The sequence below is a fragment of the Dermacentor silvarum genome, chromosome 1 (genome assembly GCF_013339745.2).
Source record: "Dermacentor silvarum isolate Dsil-2018 chromosome 1, BIME_Dsil_1.4, whole genome shotgun sequence".
Classification (NCBI taxonomy): domain Eukaryota; kingdom Metazoa; phylum Arthropoda; class Arachnida; order Ixodida; family Ixodidae; genus Dermacentor; species Dermacentor silvarum.
Window position 1 is genome coordinate 178,698,141 of NC_051154.1, and position 21,967 is coordinate 178,720,107.

The 21,967-nt window shown below is 46.6% G+C and overlaps 1 protein-coding gene across 1 annotated transcript in view; it reads right to left on the reverse strand.

Annotated features, from left to right (window-relative positions):
• The window catches only part of LOC119436458 (cadherin-87A), a 152,783-nt gene that overhangs the window by 7,978 nt on the left and 122,838 nt on the right, over positions 1–21,967 (reverse strand). Inside the window, exons 26-39 of the mRNA XM_037703311.2 lie at positions 15,239–15,388; positions 14,941–15,063; positions 14,591–14,777; positions 11,796–12,016; positions 10,833–11,030; positions 10,037–10,150; positions 9,838–9,958; positions 8,844–8,983; positions 8,633–8,765; positions 6,587–6,879; positions 2,592–2,680; positions 2,412–2,498; positions 1,978–2,110; positions 164–288 (exon numbers count right to left, since the gene is read on the reverse strand). Coding sequence (XP_037559239.1) covers positions 164–288; positions 1,978–2,110; positions 2,412–2,498; positions 2,592–2,680; positions 6,587–6,879; positions 8,633–8,765; positions 8,844–8,983; positions 9,838–9,958; positions 10,037–10,150; positions 10,833–11,030; positions 11,796–12,016; positions 14,591–14,777; positions 14,941–15,063; positions 15,239–15,388 — 2,114 coding nt within the window. The remainder of the gene's footprint in view (positions 1–163; positions 289–1,977; positions 2,111–2,411; positions 2,499–2,591; positions 2,681–6,586; positions 6,880–8,632; positions 8,766–8,843; positions 8,984–9,837; positions 9,959–10,036; positions 10,151–10,832; positions 11,031–11,795; positions 12,017–14,590; positions 14,778–14,940; positions 15,064–15,238; positions 15,389–21,967) is intronic.

The window sequence follows — 21,967 nt, forward strand, 5'->3', positions numbered from 1 at the left end:
AAGTTCAGCACATGCAAACATACCAAAATCCCGTACATAAGGGAGGCAGTTTTCGCATGAGCAAAATAGCAAAAGAAGTGTCTCTGTGTTAAGCAGAGTTTAGCCATTAAATTAACCATTAAAACAGAAAGGTGCAGGCAGAAGAGGAAGGCGTTCAGCTTACCACGACTTCAAGCAGGTACAACAGACCATCATGGTCACGACACCGACAAATATCACCACCAGCATCGCGATCAGCACAGCCAAGGCCAAATCGAACTCTTGTTTGCTGATGCCAACTCGGGCTGGCTGCACCACAGAGAAATATATCTCAAGAAATGTTTATTCAAAAGTGCCGTGCTCGGCCACTTCAACGCTTCTGCATTTCCAAATAAAGTGAATATGAAAAGGGTAATAATAAAATTGAGAGAAAAACACACACGTCAACCAAATGCAAAATTTTGCATCATGCGCAGACATGCACACACGCACACACACACACACACACACACACACACACACACATCATGTACATCACATCATGTAGTCTGTGTGTAAACTACGAGTGACATGCGGCGTACAACTTATGAAAGCGGACAAATATAGTAGGAGGAAGATGTGCGGTATGATTTGGGGGGATTCTTTTCAGAACTGCAGGTTTAGGTTTGTTTTGGAGTTTGCAACTATTATTTGGTCAGGAGTACATTCAATACAGGGTAATAGCTGTGAATAGTTAACTCCTTAGGTAAATGTATTATCTGACAGAATAATTGCGCAAGTCTTTATAGAGTGACTGATTATGCCTAGCTGCTGATTAAAAATTTCAAATATCACTTCAAGGCTCCTCCTCAAACGAGACGGGCGAAGGAGGAGGAGGATGTTGTTGGATGCAGGTGGATCTAGTCTAGCGGGACTTGTCCAAGTGCCGCCTTTTCAGTGGAGCTTAAGAAACCTAAAATTTTGTAGGTATGTTGAGTAATCATTTGGAAGCACAGCGCGAGTAGGGCGAGCAAGATGACGCGTACAGCGAGGCGGAAGAGGACGCACACTTGTAGCTTGTGAGACATCCAGCGCACGATGACGATGGGACAGCCGAACGATATAGACAGCGAACGATTGGAAGTGAGGGTCTGCCATGTTTATTGTTTTCTTTCAGCCTGAACGAAAGTGTTAACTGTTACTTTTTTGGGCACATTGTGATGCGGTAAAGCATTGCTGTTGTCGTCGCCGTTGTTGCAGATGTATGAGCAGCAGTTTTGTTGCCATTTTCTCTACCAGAGCTCTACCAGTTCCATTTCTCTCTTCACCACTGGCCAAGAAAGCCAGTGTTTAAAAAAAAATGAAAATAAAAGTGTCTTTCCCACCACCCCCCTTTCTTACCATGATTCACAGGGGAACACGATATGTTCAACGCTCTCTACAGTTACACCCTACTTCGACGTGCCGGCCATCGTCACACTGACGGTGGCATATGTCGTGATCCAGGTTGCGTAATGAAGCGGAGAGGGCCTTCTTTAACGACATCTATTCTGAAGTAACTCCGCGATTTAACAATTTTGAAAGACGATTGCACCTAGGATTATTCGTGCCTCCATCTGAACAATTCAACCATAAGCACCAAAAGCTGTAATATTAAATTATACATTTAACACTAGTTGGGCTCGTATTCACGAAGTTCCTTTCACGCTATAACGCTTCATGAGAGCGGGTGCTATCTTATCATGGCGGTGAACAAGACGAACACAAAGATGTTTGTCATATGTTACCAACAGAAATCTTCATAAATCCGTCCCCTGTCCTGTGGTCACTTTTTGCAAACTCCTCTCTCTTCAGTCGCTGTCTTTCCGGCCAAATAATCCTGATAAGGATACGGCATACACGTATCATGGTACTTAATATAAATGTTTATTACCTAGCGAAACCAGCTGCTATAAGACGCAGTCTATACCAACTGCAAAGGGTAGCAATGCAAAAAAAAAAAAAAACGCATTTACTCACAAGAACATTGTGGATTTGCAACTCGGGGTTTTGGAACCGGACAAGCTTGATGTTGGAGTCAACTGCGTCCAGAACTTCTGGCGTGTGAATAACACGGTCGTTTTTGTCAAGAACGTGAATGTGCAAGTCAGTCCTGCAGCAGGAAAAACTCATAAATTAACATCGCATAACAAACACTGAAATAATTTAATTATTTACTTTCTTGGTTACTGCGAATGGTATACCAAGTGAGACTGGAGGAAAATAAAAATGGACGCCGGTACCTTCCTTCATTTAAACTCAAGCGGTACTATCCTGTTTCAACGGCACAAAGACACCAACTTATGCATAATAATTCTATTTGCTTCTTTACTTTTGTAGTTGGAGGGATCAAGACAGCTGGGGGAAGCATAATAGGTGCTAATACTTAGTAAGTGTATTTTTGTAGTACTCACCAAGACTTGACGAGCTTTCCCTTGTCATTCACGTGATATTTCAGCTTGTCAATCACCACAGTTCCTCCAGTGGCGTTCGAAAGGACACTGGGAAGAAGGAAAAAGCAGGAGGAAAGTATCTTTGCTTTAAACCAGGTTCACAGATGTAGAGCCACTGCTGGTTCAGTAAAATGGCCTTACGTTACGACACTTCTTTGATCCCTGTACACTTCCTCCGGAGGCTGGGCGATTATTACGCGCACTAGTTGTTCGGGCTCGTAGATCCACACCTTTGGGAAAAAGTTAGAGAGAGGTTAGGCACTGTAATGTTACATTGTGGTGTGTAGAATAAAAAAACAAAATGGTATAAAAAGTAGTAGTGATTTTATTGAAGAAAAATGACGCTAATAACGGGTATGAGCAGTGAATTCTGTTAGGGCGTGCCTCATAATCAAATCGTGGTTGTGGCATGCAATTTCCCCAGAATTTGAATTCTCTTCTATATTTGTCGGCTTGCTGCATTCTTTAGATCTACATATAATCCATGAGCATGTAGTACTTTGCGGACGGGACAATGCTGTACTCTGTGTTCTAGAACCTGTTCTACCTGTTCTAGAAACTGTTCTAGAACAAACAGTGTTTGGGGGTTTTTCCAGTTGTTGAAAAAAGTCGCAGTTTTGCCCGAAAGGCAAAGCATCAATTGCGATAGCAAATTAGCAGAGAGCTATTCGGAGTAGGGATAGTAGTTTTATCGCCTGCATAAACTTGGACACATTTGCTTACTAACTGAATTAACAAGCGTGGTGTCAGCGCACACAAGCAAACATGAATAGATTACACACAAGCAAACATGAATAGATCACACTGAATGACTGCAGACAACCACTGTCAAAACGCTGGCAGCAAGCGTAGCCGCTGCAGCGTGCGAAGGTTCGCGCGTTGTCAGCTTCAATGGAAACTGAGCGGCGAATGCACAGCGCATACGAAGGTCAGAGCCGTGTGGAGATAAGAGACGGTGCGGGGCGACCGCCACTGCCGGGCAAAGTGCAAAGGAGAAGTTGTGGGCAGAGGAGAAGCTGCCCCCCCCCCCCTCCTTCCCCGCACTGCCTTCCCACTTTCTTGCTTTCGCGTGGGAGATTGAGTGGCAAGTTCCCCTTACGCCCGGTTGCAAGATACGTCTTTGGTGCTGGAGCACAGCGTCGCCCCGCCTCCCTCCCTCCCATACCCCAACGGCCTTTCGCGCGACGGTCGCGTTTGCTTTCCGCCATGCGTTCACTCTCCATGCGTTCGCTCTCCATGATAGCATGCGTCCCCCGCGCGCTTTTGCTCACGCATACAGCGCGTGGCGACAATTTTATCGCCCTTGGAATCTATACGGAACCTCACGGCGACACCGACGGCAGAAATTCGGTTGAAGTATCCATATAATTGCTATCGCAATAAAAACAAATATGCACAGTTATATAGTACCCTTCAAAATGACAAATATTCTGCGTATGCTTGTGTGTGCATGTAGAGGGGTGCAGTGAATGTGACGAAAGCTGATAAAAAAGAAAACGGAAAGCAGGAAGAAACACGGGTATCGCTAATGGCTTCCTTTTCTGTTTGTGTGCTGCATATGCGCCAACCAGCCTCTGTAACATAATAGCAGCGCGTAATGTATGGGACAATGAGAATGAGATGACCAGATGGGTGCTGGAGATGTGTTCATTGTCTAGTCCATTTAGCGCAGCTAATATGCAATATGTTCCACCATTCCGGTAACCAACTCGCCCATCTTTCCGCAGTACCCGCCGCGGTGGCTCAGTTAGCTAAGGTGTTGCGCTGCTGAGCACGAGGTCACGGGATCAAATCCTGGCCGCGGCGGCCACATTTTGATGGAGGCGAAATGCATAAACGCCCGTGTGCTTGCGTTGTAGTGCACGTTAAAGAACCTCAGGTGGTCAGAATTAATCCGGAGCCCTTCACTACGGCGTGCCTCATAATCAGAACTGGTTTTGGCATGTAAAACCCCAGAAAGAAGAAGATCTTTCAGCAGTGTAAGTTCCACTCGCCTTATGGAGCTGATAAACAAGTACGTAACAATGAGTACTTTCAGATCCCTATGTAAATGTGCTCCTTGCACTCTACTGAGTACTTTCGTCTCATGTCCTGCATGAAGATATTGGACAGAGTTATGGGCTCCTGCTTTGAGTACGTCTTGAAAAAAATTTATTTGACAGCTGCAAATGAGCGATCAAAGGCTACACATGAGCGCTTATTTTATGCAGGTGGCCTTAAGTTCATAAAGTCAGGTTTGCAGTGCTCGCATGTCGCGGTCCATTGACACGCTTTTTCAATATTGATTTTCAGAAAACACCGAACTTTGGAATCTGTCAGTCTTCAACGTCTGTGGATCTTGCAGTATAAGTTATAAGACTTGTGACAGTCTAAAACTTCTTTCTTTCTTTCTTTCTTTCTTGTTTTTTTTTTGTCACGTTTGCAATAATTATTATGAAGTGAGGTTTGCATGGAGGAAAGAAAAATATAGGAGGGAGCATTACGTCACGCAGCCAGCCTTGGCAAGCGAATGCTCCGTGTAGCCAGCAGTGGTGGCCCAACACGTGATCTCTTAATTGCGTCGAGATCACGGAGAATCGAGATTTGCCGAGACGTTTCGTTACCGGTAGTTTTAATTCTGTGCGCGCTCTGCTGGCAGCTGCTCACATGGAGGAAGGAAAAACAATCTTTTTCCTTGTTTTTTTTTTCCCTTGGTTTTATTTTTGTTTATTTGAAGAGTTTCAAATGGTTTCAAATGGGTAATGGAAAAAAATCAACCGGGAGTATTAAAACCTACCGTGCGCTCTGACGTTTTCACCACCTGTTGGGCTACCACACTCGGCTTCAATCACGTTGCAGTATGCTCCCTCCTATCTTCTTCTTTTCTCCATAGACGTTTGCTTATTTGTGTGGCGCGTCGTTGGGAGGTTTGTGGAGAACGTCTATGGCGCGGATATTGCGGTTTGACGTACGCTTCTTGGGTAAAATGAATTTTAAAAAATTGGCAGTATTGCTCGAAGAGCAACGCATTGACATCGATTGACATGTTGGCGCAACTCAGCACAAAACGCAACTACCGCTTGGCGGAAGGAACAGCACCCTGGCAGCTACCAGACATTTCACAACGCTGGCGTGCTTAGGAGAGCTGCCAGTGGCGTTGCAGGCGTCGCACCTTGGTGGTGCAAGAGATTGATATTGACGGGACACTGTCGGTGTTAGCTAGTACCCAGTGAACTTTTACACAATGTTAGTTTGATGTTTACTGTCGGTTCCGCTCAGACCAGTGCATACAGAGCAGCTCAGCAGGAATACTAGTGTGTTTATAGTATGCCTGCGTACAACGATCATGCCAGTAGCGGAAGGCAGAATGCTGGCCTGGTTCCAACGCCGAAGCGATTGAGTGGGAGCGTTGGCAGTGCATCCACTTCGCTTCGTCGTTTTGCAGCCAAATGCACCCCGCATCTCTGGAGAACCTCTAACCCTCCGTGCTCAAAGAGTCAGCCCATGCGCCGACTGCAGCCGGACAGCACGACGACGCCAACGGCGACATCGCGCCTAGAGACACCGTATAGTGATTGCTATCGCAATAAAAAAAAAAGAAGCAAAGAAAAGAAGGTGGACAGCAGCGCCCACCAATGCCCTATGGGACCTTGGCTTGTACTACAGGGCCTCGATAGCTGAGACGCGGTACTATAAACTGAGGCACCATCTCCATGTAGACCGAGCATGGTCGAGGCTAGGTATAGTGATCAAGTTGTCTCAGTCAGCGGCAGCAAAGAGGGCCCCTTTCGCGTCATTTACACAACACATCAACCATATATTGGAGGGCTGAGGCTCATATTCCAATGAAGGGTGGAATTCTGAAACAATCATTTCCGGCGCAACTTTCTTCAGTGTAGTGTGAAGGTCATATTTAATGTTACGTCGCTTTTGATGGCATAACGTTATGTTAGCAACCCCCCCTTCCTTTGAGCTTCCTTCTCGAGTGTACTTGCTCAGAAGTTCCTTTCGTCACGTCCGCTTCCTACTAGTCTAGGCAATCGAAGAAGGCTACACGCTGTACTCAAGAAACATGTTGTTCCAGAATACAGAAAATATGGAACCAGCCTCCGTGCAGTGTGGAGCGTATTCCGTGTTATCCGCAGGTGCACGCTCACCTTCAGTGTGGTGCGGGCAGCACGGTGCGGAGGCGCTGTCTCCTTGGCTTCGAGGGCGACGGTGAAGCGCGCCTGGCTGTACTGGGCCATGGGGTGTGTAGCGCACACACGACCGTCAGCGGACACATTGAACGATGCTGGTATGGGCCGGATGCCTCCTGTCGAGCCCGGCAGGAACAGCGTCACGTGCTCAATGCGGTATGCGATGGCCGCGCCGTCCGACGGCTCTTCGTCTGGGTCCCGGGCCCGCACGGTGAATACCGTGTCCCCTTCTACGGCGGTGAAGCGCAGTCCTGTAACGGAATGTTGCCATGTTTGACGCCTCTGACCTGCTGCTCCCCTTTCCTCGCGCCCAATGGACGCAGTGGCACAGCGAAATCGTGGTTTCTTCGAAGGCTCAATCATAGTTGCAGAGGGAAATAAAATTCGAGAACCGGGAAGTATATACATCGAGGCCATTCAACGGTGTCCATTAAAGAGCTAGATTCATGAACCTTGGCTGAAAACTTTACCTCTTAAAGCAGTGTTGAGAGCACACCAGCAAGGACTGATTATTCAAGCAATTGAAAGCACTCTATCGTCTAGAAATCCTGGGGCCAAATTCACAACGCTTTTCGTTCTTTAAGTGATTTTTGTCATTGCCAAGCTGCCTTCGCTAATAGTAAGTCCGACATTACAATTGGCTGGCATCTGCGCTTACGGATATTTGCAGCGTAAGGACGTTTTGTGTATACGGGCCCTGGTTCTTTGAAAAAATGTTTTTGCGCTTATGATGTAAGCTCAGTGCATGAATTGTTTCCCTTTAAGCCACGCGTGAATGGGTTTCCGGATATTGTTGTTTTTTAATTTATGCATTGCCATCGCTACCAAAATTTCAGACGCGTTTTAGATCAAGGTCACGGAATTTGCAGCTCAAGTGCCGGAGCTGCACGCCAACGATACCTCTATAAGCACTGCGTCTGTTGTGCCATAAAGCACAACAGGCACACTGGGTATGTTGCATCCGCAGTACATGATTGAAAAAGTCTCATCATAATGATGCAAAAAAATCAGCCTATGCTTTGATGGTGCTTCACAACTACATTGAACACGCAGCTTAAAGGAAAAAGTCACAGTTTCGCCCGAAAGTCGAAGCATCGATTGCGATAGCAATTTAGTAGAGAGCTATACGAAGCAAGGATAGTAGTTTAATGGGCCACATGGAGTTGTAAACATTCACTTACTAACTAAATAGACAAGCATGGTGTCACACGCGCACAGGTAAACATGCATGCATCTCGCTCGATGACCGTGGAAACTTGCTGTGAAAATGCTGGAGTGAGAAAGCACGCCAGCAGCAGCGGGCAAATTGACCTTCGCGCTGTCTTTCGTCTCGCTTCAACGCGAACTAAACATAGAAAGTACAGCGCATACGAAGCTACTGGCACTCGGCGCATGCAATTTGTCCCTATCGCAGATCGCTTTGAAGATGATGCCCGCACGGGCGCGCACTTTGCCCACATCGCAGATCGCTTTCAAGATACGATGCCCGCGCGGCCGCTCCGTGAGCAGCAGCCGACAGAGCGGAATGCACCCCCCCCCCCCTCCCTCTCCGTCGCCTCGCCCCTGTGCCTCGCGCACAAAAGAAGACCGCGCGCTTCCGGCCTGCCTTCCTCCCTCGCGTCCGCTACATTGAGCCGCAATTGCCGGCTCACCCTCGTATGCATACTTTCACTCGCACACACAGTGTACAGCGCGCGGCGATGATTTTATCGCCGTTGTAGTTTATACGGAACCTCACGGCGACGCCGACAGCAGAAATGTGCTTGGAATGTCCATATTAATTGCTCTCGCAATTAAAAGAAATGATGGTACAAAAACCTGCTATAAAGGTCTCTTCAGCACTGTCGTTGTTCTTCCCTTCTGTACGCGGAAAGTCTGTTACTGTACTCGTAATTGGCGCAGGGAGGTGCATGTGTACGCTGGGCTGTCTAGTTGCACAAAATATGGTTTTTCGTTAGCTCGGAGGATACCCAAATGAGAAGCAGTTCTAGATTTTCACATTACCTGCGTAGTACGGGGCATTTATAAAAACGGGCGCGTTATCGTTGACGTCATCAACGTGAACATTGACGAGGGCCACCGTTCTATCAGACTCGCTGTAGCTGCGGATGCTGGGCGGGAGGCCATCAGCTTGCCTCTGTAATGGAAGAAGAGCACGTCAGGCAAACGTGTGCACCGTGCTGTCCAATTTCAGTGCTACGTGACACACTCTTACCGCGTATACTAGGTAATCAGGGTTGCTGGAAGCTTTCACCACCAGTTCAAACAGGTCTTTGGTCTCTCGGTCAAACGAGGCATTTGAGTAGATAATTCCCTGCATCTTGTCAATCGTGAACTGCATGTCCCAATTACCATCTGCGTAAAACACAAGCAGCACCATTATTGAGAAACTGTTGCTAGGATCTTGCACACATAGCAATATACGAAAAAGAATCCGCGTCCAAAAAGAAAAAAATGCGCATTTTCACTCTACGAAGATGCGCGTACTGTGGACATGAGGGACGCCAATGTGTTATAGAGCGCAGCTCTTAGGCGCCTGTTCCTGCGGCGAGTGTTGGCGTCGGCGCTGTCACTCGTAACCGAGCGAACGAGCGCAGCCGGGGATGAAAAAAGCGGCGAGAGAGAAGAGAGCGCGAGGAGGAAAGCGGAGGAGGGTATGGCGAAACTGTGAGGAGAAGAGCATAGTGGCGCGCAAGATGCGCACTACGGCGATGATAGCTATGAGATGGCGCCAGAGTAGCGCGCATTGTCTTGGAGGTCTGTCTGTGGTGGCTGTGAATCGCGCCCATGCGTTACCCACGCACTGCTTCTCGCGATCTCATGATTAGCGAGGCAGTCGCGCCAGACTTTGCTCCGTTTGCAACGTGCCGCACGAGAGATTGTCCGTGCCAGCCAATATATCACGAAATCAAAACACGTGTAGAGCTGCACTCAAATTTCGCATTAGGGAGTATCGTAATCGTCGGTGAATTATTTTTCTGCTCTGTTTTCTGAAGCTGATAGACTGTACGTTTACCTCCACTCCTATGACCTTATCTGAAGTATGTTGCAACTTACAAAATTCATTACGAACTCCGCTTTCCAACGACCTGCTTTGGTTATGACACGCTTGCAGGTGCGTAAAGTGCTTTTTCCACTCTAAGCCGCAAGTCGCAAAGCAAATGGAGAATACTGCTTGTAGAAAACGAATTACTCCGCAGGAGCCTCACCGATAATGTAATAGTAGACCATGGCATTCTCGCCGACGTCTTGGTCTATCGCTGTTACTTTGCCAACGGGGAAACCGCGGTTTAAGTTCTCCTTGATGTGAAACACGTAAGGTGTCGTAGACTGTAAAGAAAAGGCGGGAACAGGTCAGCAAATCTTGGAACGAGTGATAGGGATATTTGTTTGGAAGGCAAATGTTACCCGGGTGCGAGGGAACAGAGGTGCATTGTCATCAATATCCTTTAAGACGACAGTCAGGAAACGCAGCGTTTCAAATGGGGCGGGTGTGCCGTGGTCTTTGGCGACAAGCACCAACTGAAATGGAAAAGATTGACATCGTAAGGAGCATTAACGCAGAGGACTTTCCGTCATAAATTCTGGTGCCTTAAAATTTCCTTATAACAGGACACTTTCTTTGTTTAGTCAATATCGCGGAATATAGTGAGATAACTTCATGCTTTGACTACTTTGTTAGGTTGCTTTAACCTTGCGTGATCCGCAAACCGCTACTTTGCTCCGCTCCCGTGAGATAGAATCTGCGCATACACCGTGGCAGCTTTGCATGAACTCACGGTACCACCTAAAAGTGGACCCTAGAAGTATCTATGCTGAAACACTATTTTTTCTCTAGAGAGCAAAATGGGAAAAAAATTGAACATAATTTATCACTACTTAGGTCAAGTATAGACAGTTCATGCATAGGATCCTGTAAGAGTATTTTCTAGGCCGTGGGTACGGCTTTTTTGACACACATCATTGTCTGTGCTCGTCTACATCTACAATCACTTTCAACGAGTATTCGATTCCGAGTACCCGAACTGATTTATTCATGGCGAACCTCGTAGACATATATCAGCGGCCTGATTAGGGTGTGTTGTGTGCGTGATTCCCCGAATGCAAAAGGAAGTTTAGTAAACAGCGAAAAACTTCTTTTGTTCATGCTTGCTTTTACTGACTGTCACGGTTTGCCAACTTGCAATCTTGGAGGCTTGCTTACCTCGTAGCGTGGCCTCAACTCCCTGTCGAGGACGACTTTCGCCTGAATTTCTCCGGTGACTTCGTCGATGCGAAACTCGTCCATTTCAGCGACGTTCCTGTCTCCTACCTTAAAATAGTAGGAAATTCGGCCGTTGTCGCCATGGTCCTTGTCCCTGGCTTCCACAGTCATTATGACCTGGTTAGAGTGGGTCTGATTCTGAAAGAGGCAGGCGGACAGTTGTAACTGGTGGGACAAGATGGGGAGATTAAGACACGCTTCCGTCTTCTCCATTTCAATTGTTATGTAGTAAAAGAAACGGCACTAACGCACACCGCCAGAGATGCTTTGTGTTGTCAAGGCACTTTCTCACGTGATTCTTCTCTATATGCCTTTTTTTTTTCACTGAAATGTATGCGTGGCGCGTGGCGAATGGTGCGTCAGCACTAGACGGCATTGCGAGTGGTTACCATGAAGCTGTTCAGTACATATTGTGCTATAATAATAAAGATGCCAATACGGAAGAAATGACAAGTGGGCTAGCTGGTACATATTCATTGTTCTTATTAGTGCGAATGAAGTGTTTACGAAAAGCAAATGCACTGGACGAGTGCTATGCTACAATTGACAAGAGATAGGTCAATACGTGTGATCATGCAAGCTTTGCTCATTCACAAGAAAGGCCAAAGCGTGTCCAAGTAATTCGTCCTTATATTTGATCACAAGCTGATGTTCTCTTGAAGGAACTCGATGCGCTGTTCGCTTCTATGTGGTGCTTTCTGCCATGTACACGTACCAGTTGTTAGTGCCTTTGTGCATTGCCTTTTTCTGTCATCTCAGATTAGCGTATATAGGCAAATATGCATATGACTGCTTTCTTTCTGACTAAATTTTCAGTACAGCGCTCGTTACATATGTTTTCTCTTGTTCGTATTGCGTTCAGTCGCGCTACTAAGTTACATCTCTACACGGGCCGTTTCTTACCTCCAATACCTCGACCGTGGCGTTGGGAAGTGATGGCGTCACAAAATGCGGTTTGTCCAGGTTGATTTCGATTAGCCTGATGAGCACTATACAGTTGTCCGTGTTGGGTCCATTGCCTGCACCATCCCGCGCCTCGAGCCCGATGCGGTACTCCTTGCGGCTGCTCTCAAGCTTTTTCACGGGGTACACGATGCCGGTCTTCGGGTTAACAGCGAGGACACCTGCAGAACCACCACAGCTCAGTGATAACGCATATGTCCTCATTGTCAATAAATTTGCCGCAAGAGCCGGCTGGCAGACTAAGTAACATGACAAAGAGGCTACACTTCACTGGAGGCTGCACATGAATCAATACACTCTTTTCGAGAAATGAGTATGTCAGAATTCTTCACAAGCTATCACTCCTCGGCATAGTGAAAACCAGTATACACTAAAGCTGACACGTGTAGTGAGCATAATGGTGTCTTCTGCTTAATTAAATCCCAAAATATTTAATTTAGGTGGCTGCTTAGAACGGTACTCAGGGATGGATGATGCTTGGATTAGCTGGAACAACTGCGCCATTGTAGCCTGCTGCTTTTATTGATTACTATTTTTAGCCATCCGAGACACTAACAAGGACTCGTAGAAAAAGATGCCTCGGCACTCTTGCGCGATCTTGCTGAATAAAAATCCAAATTCCAGTGAAGCAAATTTCTAGATAAACAGGCAGCTGTGTCCACCTGGCGCGAGTGTTTTCTTGGCAAAGAGGCGTTTCCAGATCCCGTGGTACTTTTGCGCAACGCTCGGGCACTCTCCTAACCACTCCCGCGCGCAGGAGGAAGCCAGAGCTGTATGGCGCCGTTGGCGTTGAACGCATTACCGCTTATATTTGGCGTTTTCAAATTAACATCTTTGAACTTAGAAAGACACTATAGAATTTGGAAAGGTAGAAAAAAAAATGTATCAGGGTCTCCCGTGTTGTACGTGCACGAAGTTTCAAGGAGAAATGGTGAGCTGTTTGGTGAAACCAAAAATTTTATTCCCTGCTTGAAGAAACATTTAAAGGCTCCGACTTCATTAAAAAAAATTATCTACGGTGCCCCTAATAAACCTAAAATCCCTACAGTTTTTCAACATGTTTCTCGTAATGCACACTTTATTCTCAAGGAGTTTCATCTTGGTTGGTGCAGTAGCTCGCAAACGGCAAACGTTTTAGAAGCAAATTTGATAACTTCCTACGGCGCCCCCAAATCACCTAAAGCTCTGAAATTTCTCAAGCATGTTCTTTCCTAAAACACACTTAATTCAACCAAATCGCATCTTGATACGCCGAATAGTTCTGAAAGGACACCCTCTTGAATCCGCCAGAGTGCTCCAAAGTGAAATCAACAGGATTTTGAAGATTTTCCACAACACGCCTAATTAGCCCATCGTCTTCTAACCAGACTTGTATGTAACAAATTACATTTAATTAATTATTTGTAATCAATTACATTTTTGGCAGTTTTGTAAGTGATCGATTACTTTGTTTATTCAGTAACGCTCACTGTGATTCGCAACTGTTAGTGAAAAGAAATGACGTGTGAATAGCTGCAGAGGTTGCACTTAAAGAATCAGGTCAGCTCATTCTATTTATTGTATTCGTACAATATTAATAAAGGTTGGGACGAAAGCAACATAAAAGTAATTGATTATATTTTAGTAATTGCTCAATTACTTTTGTGGGGCAGTAATTGGTCGCTGTAATCAACATTTTTGAATGAAGTAATTGTAATTGGTCATTTTTTTACGTAACGTGTACAAGTCTGCTTCAAACTTTGCCCACACATTGCCCTTAACATTCCCGACATCCTCTCTAAATTACATTTCGCAAATCTCAATAGTTCTAATAAAATTTCATCGACATTTGAAGTGGACATTTGGAGCGGGCACTCGTCACCGCATTTGACACAAAAACAGCTTCGCTTTTGACAGACCACGCTTCTTCTTCAGTAGACAGCGCAGTGAAGAGCTTGATATGACAGTTTGAAGCTTGTGCAATCAACTCAGATTTAACGAGCAACTTCTGTGATTAAAAGCAACCGTTCAATAGAGCAACCAAATGACCGAAAATACTGAACAAATGGTGCGTTACTGTTGCATTAATAGAGACAAGATATGTGTCAAGAGAGGCGTGGCTGATGTTGGGATACATAGTAAATGGTTTGGTGTGCCATCCAGGAGCCATGAAAAAAAAAAAAAAGAGTAATAATTGGCAATGGCTGTAATATTAGGAATACTTTCTCCAATAATATTAGTCTTAGAGTTCAGACACCTGTTGCCTAACGCAACCTCACCTTCGTCTTTGTGTATGAGACCATAAAAACTCCTATAGGTATAATATCAACCGAGCAATACTTTATCTTGCGCGCGCATAAGATCGGAAAGCGCCAAGTGTCACGTTTTGCTTGACTTCTCACGGTACTGATGGGTCGGAAGTCTAGCAGGTCGTTGTTATTGTTTGACTCGTGCATTAGGCGTGATAAAACGGAATTTCTATTTGTTTACTAGGGCTTCCTGCTGTTAGTTTAAAGGTGCTATTATGTTCGCTCTCATTCCTGTATAGTACTCGATGCCACTGCTTGTTTAATAGAGCTTATTATTTCGCTTTCCCGATTAGCAGGAAGTGCTTTTCCGAGTAGCTGGAGTGACTCTGGTAAAAATAGTGCGCTAATCTCCTTCTGGTTCCAGATAGCCCCAGCTAGCAAGTTGTATAACTTTGTTTGGTTGTTGTTAGAAACTCAGCCGCTCGGATTGTCCCTTTGCCCCCTTACCGTTTTCGTTCCCAGCAACGATAGAATATCTAATTTCGGCGTTGATTCCTTCATCCGCATCCGTTGCCGACACTTGAACAATGCTTTGTGCAGACTCCAGCGGGCTGTTAGCGACGAACGAAGCTTCGTAGGTCTTCTTTGTGAAAACAGGAGGGCTGTCATTGTCGTCAAGAAGGGTGATGTACACCTGCGAGGTTGTGAGAAAGTTCGTAAAATTTTTTTCCCAGTAGAAAGATAGAACGCGATTCACGAACAACTTCAGAGCTACTGGGGCGAACTGAGTTTTGCTATAGTTGAAAGGTATACCTTTTTTCTTTGTTTTATAGCAGTAAAAAGCTGAGAGTGCTTACCGGTGCAGAGACAGATCTCCTCGTTGTTATGTCGTGTCCCATGTCAGTGGCTACTACTTGAAGGGTGATCGCGGAAGTGATTTCTCTATCTAAATTGGCCATTCCCGCCACACGTATATCTCCCTGAAAAAAAAAAAAAAAGTTTTGTTTTTAAAATAAGGCCGTTGGGCATAACAATGAAAAGCTTCATCAAGCATTTCACTGACTATTTTAGATAGGAAGTTAGGAAGTTGTCTTCATACTTAAATTCCATCTTTTTACCGCGAATGTTTTGATCTACATTTCCTTTCAAACATACCTGCTTATTCACGTGGAAGTCCCCGCTTTTTTCCCCCAGCAGAGAGTAGGAAACGATTCCGAATTCTCCAGCATCGATGTCCTTCGCCTCAACTCTTGTCACAAATGTACCTTGAGGAGCGTTTTCCTGGACTGAAGCCTGGTAGGCTTTCTGTAAGGAAGAAATTAGTGCAGTGGATATGAACATGAATTGAACCGTACGGTTTCATACAGTGGTTTCACGTATGATTTCATACTGTAAGCACCCAGCCCTGTAGTCACAATCCACCGCTTAACGTGACCTGTCGGCACGGTATCGAGTAGTTTCAATCGTTCTCTGCTTTGGCTGCAACCGCTGGCATGCAGTCTGTATGGCACTACGTATACGCACTGTTATGATTCTCTTCGAGCTGCGATGCCCGAACCACGTGTGGTGAATTCGGATTCAACCAGAGCGACCATGCTCGGACCACATACAAACGCATGGTGATCGGCGTGCCTAACACTGTCGCTCATCAACATGAATAGACGTGTCATTCGCGAGGGTCAGAGACAAAACCTGTCGTCCAGCCCTCAACCTTGCTCCCCCGCTGAGGACGTTCACCCGGCTCCGGTAGCCTACCATTTATGCTAACCCTGCTCCCCTGCAGTGGACGTTCACTCGGCTCCGGTCGCCTACCATTTATGCTAACCTTTGGATTGTCCTAGCCTGCATTAGGGGAGAAGTGAGGGAAAAGTGCCCAGATGGTTGAGGGTATAAGAAGGCCAGCCAGCAGCCACGTGAAGAACGCTTTTGCTTTGCCCTAGCGTGCAGGTTGCATGCACGCTGAACTTTTCTTGTATGTTTTCTTTGTAGCACACCACTCACTCGTAACCACGTATTAAACTCTGTTACTTGTTTTTACGTCGCCTCGTCTTCCTTGCCAGACCCTCTCCGATGGTTAACCTGGTTCGAGCTCCAAGCAGACGCTGTTGAAGGTTCCCCAAACCCCGGCCCGTAACAACTCTATGGCAAGCGGTGAGGATCCATCAAATCCCAACCCGCTCTGCAACTAGATTCCAAGCGGTGATACATGGATCTACGAGCCTCGTCTACCAAGTCGCAACTGAATGCAGCGTTTGCGATGGTCTACGCCGGATTCTTGGCTGCAAATTGGTGAGTGGGGGACTTTCTTTGCTCAGTTTTGCCGGGTTTTGTTGGAGTGTTAGAACAGAACGGGTAATTCGTGCTATTGCTGTCGCGTAGTTAGGTTGCGGAAAAATAGTTGTGTACAGTAGAGAGAGCAGTGCTGAAAACAGCCATAAATTTTAAGTCGTTGCGTAAACCGGAGTTGTTGGAGCTAGCGAAGGAGTTGCGCCTGGATGTCACTGACACACTTCGAAAACCAGAGTTGATTGAGGCTATTCTTGCTCTAAAGGCTGAGGATGATGAGCTTACGGAATGCCTATAGAGATCATTAGAGAGAGAGAAACTGCGAAAAGTCAGGCAGAAGAGCGTGAACGACAGGAATGTAAAGAACAGAAAGAATGTGAAGAAGAGGAACGTAAAGAACGTGAATGTAAAGAATGTGAAGAACGGGAACTTAAAGAACAGAAAGAAAGGGAACACGACTAGAATTGAAGCGACTCGAGATTGAAATGGAACGAGCTCAAGCAGCAGGGCAGAGGAGCTATGGAAACAGTGCAGGAGAACGCGTATCATTAAAGATGACAGAGCCAAGGCGGACTTATAAGCTCGGAGAGGACATTGGTTTGTTACTGGTGAACTTCGAGCGGACATGCGAGAAGCAAGGGTTCTCTCGCGAGTCGTGGCCATAGCGTCTGCTCACACTGTTACCGGGCGAGGCAACGGACGTAATCGCTCACTTAACCAGAAAGGAAGCTGAGGATTATGATAAGGTAAAGTCCAGTTTGCTGAGAAAGTATAGGCTGCCAGTGGAAGCGTGCCGGCGGAAGTTCCGTGAAATGGAAAAGGCTAAGAATGAGTCCTATACAGAGTTTGCATATAAGCTTATGTCAAACATGGAGGAATGGCTCAAGGAACAAAAGGCCTATGGTGATCACGCGAAGGTTGTTCAGTGCTTTGCACTGGAACAATTTTATAACCTGTTACCTGAGAACGTGAGGTACTGGGTTCAATATAGGCCAGAAGTTAGTACGATAGCCAGAGCTGCCGAACTAGCCGAGGAATTTGTCATGTGTCGGGCTCGCGAAGTCAGGGACGGTCGAAAAAGCGATCTCAATTTCAGGTTCGGCAGGCCGAAGCTAGGGCCTGAAAAGAGAAAGAACGAGCTTGTAATTGATGGCGCCTCCAAAGGTAGTACTTCCGAGTCGGAAGGGACCCCTGGAGTTACAGCAGAGCAGAAAAAGAAATTGGAAGCGACGAAACCATTTCTTTATTATAACTGTCACAAACCAGGGCACATTGCTGCGCAATGTGACCAGGCAAGGTAGTGTTTCTATCGGTTGGTTGCAATGACGAGAACATGAAACTGCTCGAACCGTATACACGCTACCTTGAGGTAAACGGGAAACCATGTTGCGTGCTGCGCGACTCCGCGGCTACCATGGACTTGGTTCACAGCTCGTATGTGTAACCAGAGATGTTCACGGGTAAAAGCGTCTGGATAAAACGAGCTGTAGGAACTCACAGGGCATGTCTTCTGGTTGCAAAGGTAGCAATTAAAGGTCCTTTCGGTACAGTTGAGATGGAAGCTGCCATATTGCCTATGCTTCCTGCGCTGTACCCTTACCTATTCTCAAATAGGTTGGATCAGATTCTGTGTGAGAAAGGGCTAATGTTCGAGGAGGCTAGCGTGATGACACAAACGAGACCGAAAACTCGTAAGTTAGCTGCAAAAGCAGTCGCGGAAGCGGCACTAACTGAAGTGGATGACGGTTCGCAATCTCGGAAAGCGGAGATAGAGAATGCCTCCGCGGTGGAACCACAGGAGTTTTGATCCGCACAATCAGAAGTACCCGTAGTGGAAGCAGCCTAGTTGTTGGAAGAGCAGTTGCCAGATTTGTCTGTAGCGCCCACGTTGGAAGGCCTACAGGGGATGCTAGAGATAGAGAGTTCAGCCGTGATTAAGGAACTAGTCTCTAAAGTGCAGCGGGAGCCTGGACAAACGACAGAGTTGCAGGAAGTCCTGCAAGAATTTCAGGAGTTATTAGTAGATAGGCCAGGAAGTACATCGGTTCTTACGCACGACATCGAGCTCACTTCTTCGGAGCCGGTACATTCAAAGGCTTATCGAGTGTCACCGCGTCAACGTGAGATTATGAATGTGGAAGTGAAGAAAAAAAAAAGTAATCGGCTTTCAACCCCCTAAAGCGCGCGCTGACGAGTCAGCCCGTGCTAAGATCGCCGGACTACACGAGGAGATTTGTGGTCCAGGGCGATGCGAGCAAGCGAGGCATGGGTGTGGTACTATGCCAAAGGGGAGAGAGCGAGTCGAGAACAGGCGTACAGCGCTACTGAGAAAGAGTGCGTTTGGGCTGTTCAAAAATTGTCTTGTTATCTTGCGGGCTCGAAGTTCATCATAGAAACGGATCATTGTCCTGTCAGGTGGTTGCAGACAACGACTTCCAAAAATGGTTGCCTTCTGCGTTGGAGTCTCGCTTTACAGCAATATTCTTTCAAGATGCGCTATAAAAAGGGAACTCTCAGTGGCAATGGTGATGGCTTAAATCGAAGCCCCTAGATCAAGAATCAGCCTTAATCATTTTAGCAAAATTGTGTTTTTTGTTTGTTCCTGACGTAGGATTGGAAAGGTTTTATTTTTGTTCATGCATTTGGGTTAAGTCATGTCTTGTGAGGTGCATAACAACAAATTTATGTATGTATTTAGTGCTGCTGTAAGTTGGTAAAAACTGTCACTTTTGAGCGAGGAAATAAGCCTGGTAGAACTCAGTGGGGATTTGTCTCGTGCTTGCTGACTGAGCGGTTGAGTCTCGGTGAAGTTCTGCAGACTCATGCGGTGAACGAGAAACTGCTGCGGACCATTCTGAGGCATTTAGACTCTGACCGGGACATTGAGCTACGTTGGAGAACATCACAGTGTTTCGTGCTCAAGATGGCTGTGCGACAGCCGACGACGACTGCAAGCATCGACCTGCGTCATCCCTCTGGCCAGCGGATGCCGTCCCCTGCCCCTCAGGATCTCCTTCGGCGGCAGGGCAGTCTGTTACGATTCCCTTAGAGCTGCAATGCCCTGACCACGTGTAGTCAATTCCGGTTCACTTTGAGTGGCCATGCTCGGACCACGTGCAAACGCATAGTAATCGGCGTGCCTAACGATCTCGCTCGTCAACATGAATAGACGTGTCAGTCGCGAGGGTCAGAGACGAAACCTGTTGTGCCGCCCTGCAACCCTTCCTCCCCCGCTGTGGACGTTCACCCCATTACGGTAACCCACCATTTATGCTAACCTTGCTCCCCCGCAGTGGACGTTCACTCGGCTCTGGTCGCCTACCATTTATGCTAACCTTTGAACTGCCCTAGCCTGCATTAGGGGAGAAGTAAGGAAGAAAGTGCCTGGATGGTGCAGGGTATAAGAAGGCCAGCCAGCAGCCATGTGAAGAACACTTTTGCTTTGCCCTAGCGTGCAGGTTGCATGCACGCCGGACTTTTCTTGTACGTTTTCTTGGGAGCACACCGCTCACTTGTAACCATGTATTAAACTCTGTTACTTAATTTTACGTCACCTCGTCTTCCTTGCCGGACCCTCTCCGATGGTCAACCTGGTTCGTGCTCCAAGCAGGCGCAGTTGAAAGGTACCTCCGAACATCAGCCCATAACAGCACTGAAGTACAGTGTGTACGTCTATGTGTATACGCGCACACGCGTGTTTTGAGAGAGGAGAGAGAGACTGTATCCCAGGTGCCATCACATGGGATACAGTTTGTCTTGCATATTAGTGCAGTTCGTCTGCAGCTTCCCCTTATGCGCGCCTTCCTTTACAGTCCATTGGCATCTCACACATTTCGGAAACATATGCGGACGACATTTACATATGGGCTTCAGGAGTGACACGCGTACAAGTCCTCGCACGATTTCAGAAGACTTCAATGGCAGTGCCAACATATCTAAGAAGGCAAGGCCTGGAGCTCTCACCTGACAAGTGTGCACTCGTTGCTTTTACTTGCAAAGCAATGGCCCCGTACACTTTGCAGGTCAATAGCCAAATTATACCAAACAGAAGAACGCACCGATTCCTTGGCGTCATCATGGATAGAGACGTGTCTTGGAGCCGTCACGTTTCGCACATGACAAAGTGTGTGGCTGCTATTGTGGAGCTTCTCGCGCTTGGCGGCGTGAAGTCCTGGGGCGCTCCAGTACCATCAATGTTGCAATTATATAATGCACTATTTTTGGACTTAGGAAATACTTGCACGACAAATATTCGCAGACTTCAGAGTGCGCAAGCCCAAGCACCCAGAACTTCCCGTGCCTTGGTCTCTTGAAAAAAGTCGCAGTTTCGCCATTGCGCTGCTGAGCCCGAGATCGCGGGATCGAATCCCGGCCACGGTGGCAGCATTTCGATGGAGGCAAAATGCAAAAATGCCCATGTGCTTGCGTTGTAGTGCACGTTAAAGAACCCCAGGTGGTCAAAATTAATCCGGAGCCCTCCGCTACGGTGTGTCTCATAATCAGAACTGGTTTTGGCACGTTATACCCCAGAAAGAAGAAGAAGCAGTTTCGCCCTAAAGGTGAAGCATTGATTGCGATAGTAAATTAGTAGACAGCTATATGAAGTAAGGATAGTACTTTTATCGACCGTATAAAGTTGAAAATATTTGCTTACGAACTGAATAAACAAGCACGGTGTCACGCGCGCACAGGTAAACATGAACACATCTCGCTCGATGACCGCGGAAACTGTTTAAGACGATTGAGAAAGCGCGCCAGCAGCAGCGGGCAAATTGACCTTTGCGCTGTCTCGCTTCAACGCCAACTAAACATCGAAAGCACAGCGCATACGAAGCTACCAGCACTCGGCGCATCCACTTTTGCACTTTGTACCCATCGCAGATCGCTTTGAAGATGAGGCCTTCGCGGGTGCACACTTCGGCCACAGAGCAGATCGCTTTCAAGATACGGTGCCCGTGCAGACTTTATACGGAACCTCACGACGACAGCGACGGCAAAAATGCTCGTGGAGTGTCCATATAATTACTAGCGCAATAAAAATACATCAATCGCAACAGTGGTCATTGCCAGATATTATCCTATTACAGCCTACATTGCTACAGATGTCCTGAGAGCACACATCCGACACCTGACTCGCATTCCCTCACACCATCTTGCTTGCTTGCCAGCAAAGAAGCCACATTCAACGTTTGCCAAAGCTATTCTAATACTTCAGGGGCGCTGTAACGTAAGGCTCTTCTAATCTGTTTCTATCCTTTTACTGCCATTATCCCTCCACAATTGGTCAAACATATTTCGGGCCACCCCCACTTTGCCTCTCTGTCATGCGACGTAACGAAAACAGCGAAAACTCCCCATCAGATATGATGTGTACACAATTATTATGCGTGATTAGGCCAAACAAAATTTTAAAGAAGTTCTTTATGATTCTACGCCTTTTTCACCATAAGCCCTATGCTACTGGTCAAAAATTTGTGTGTTGCACCCTCTTCACCTTTCTGTGACGCGACGTCACAAAACCGCCACAACTCACCTTGTCAAAGGGATGTGCGGGTAGTAAAAATGCATTATCACACCGCACGAAACTGATTTTTTTTT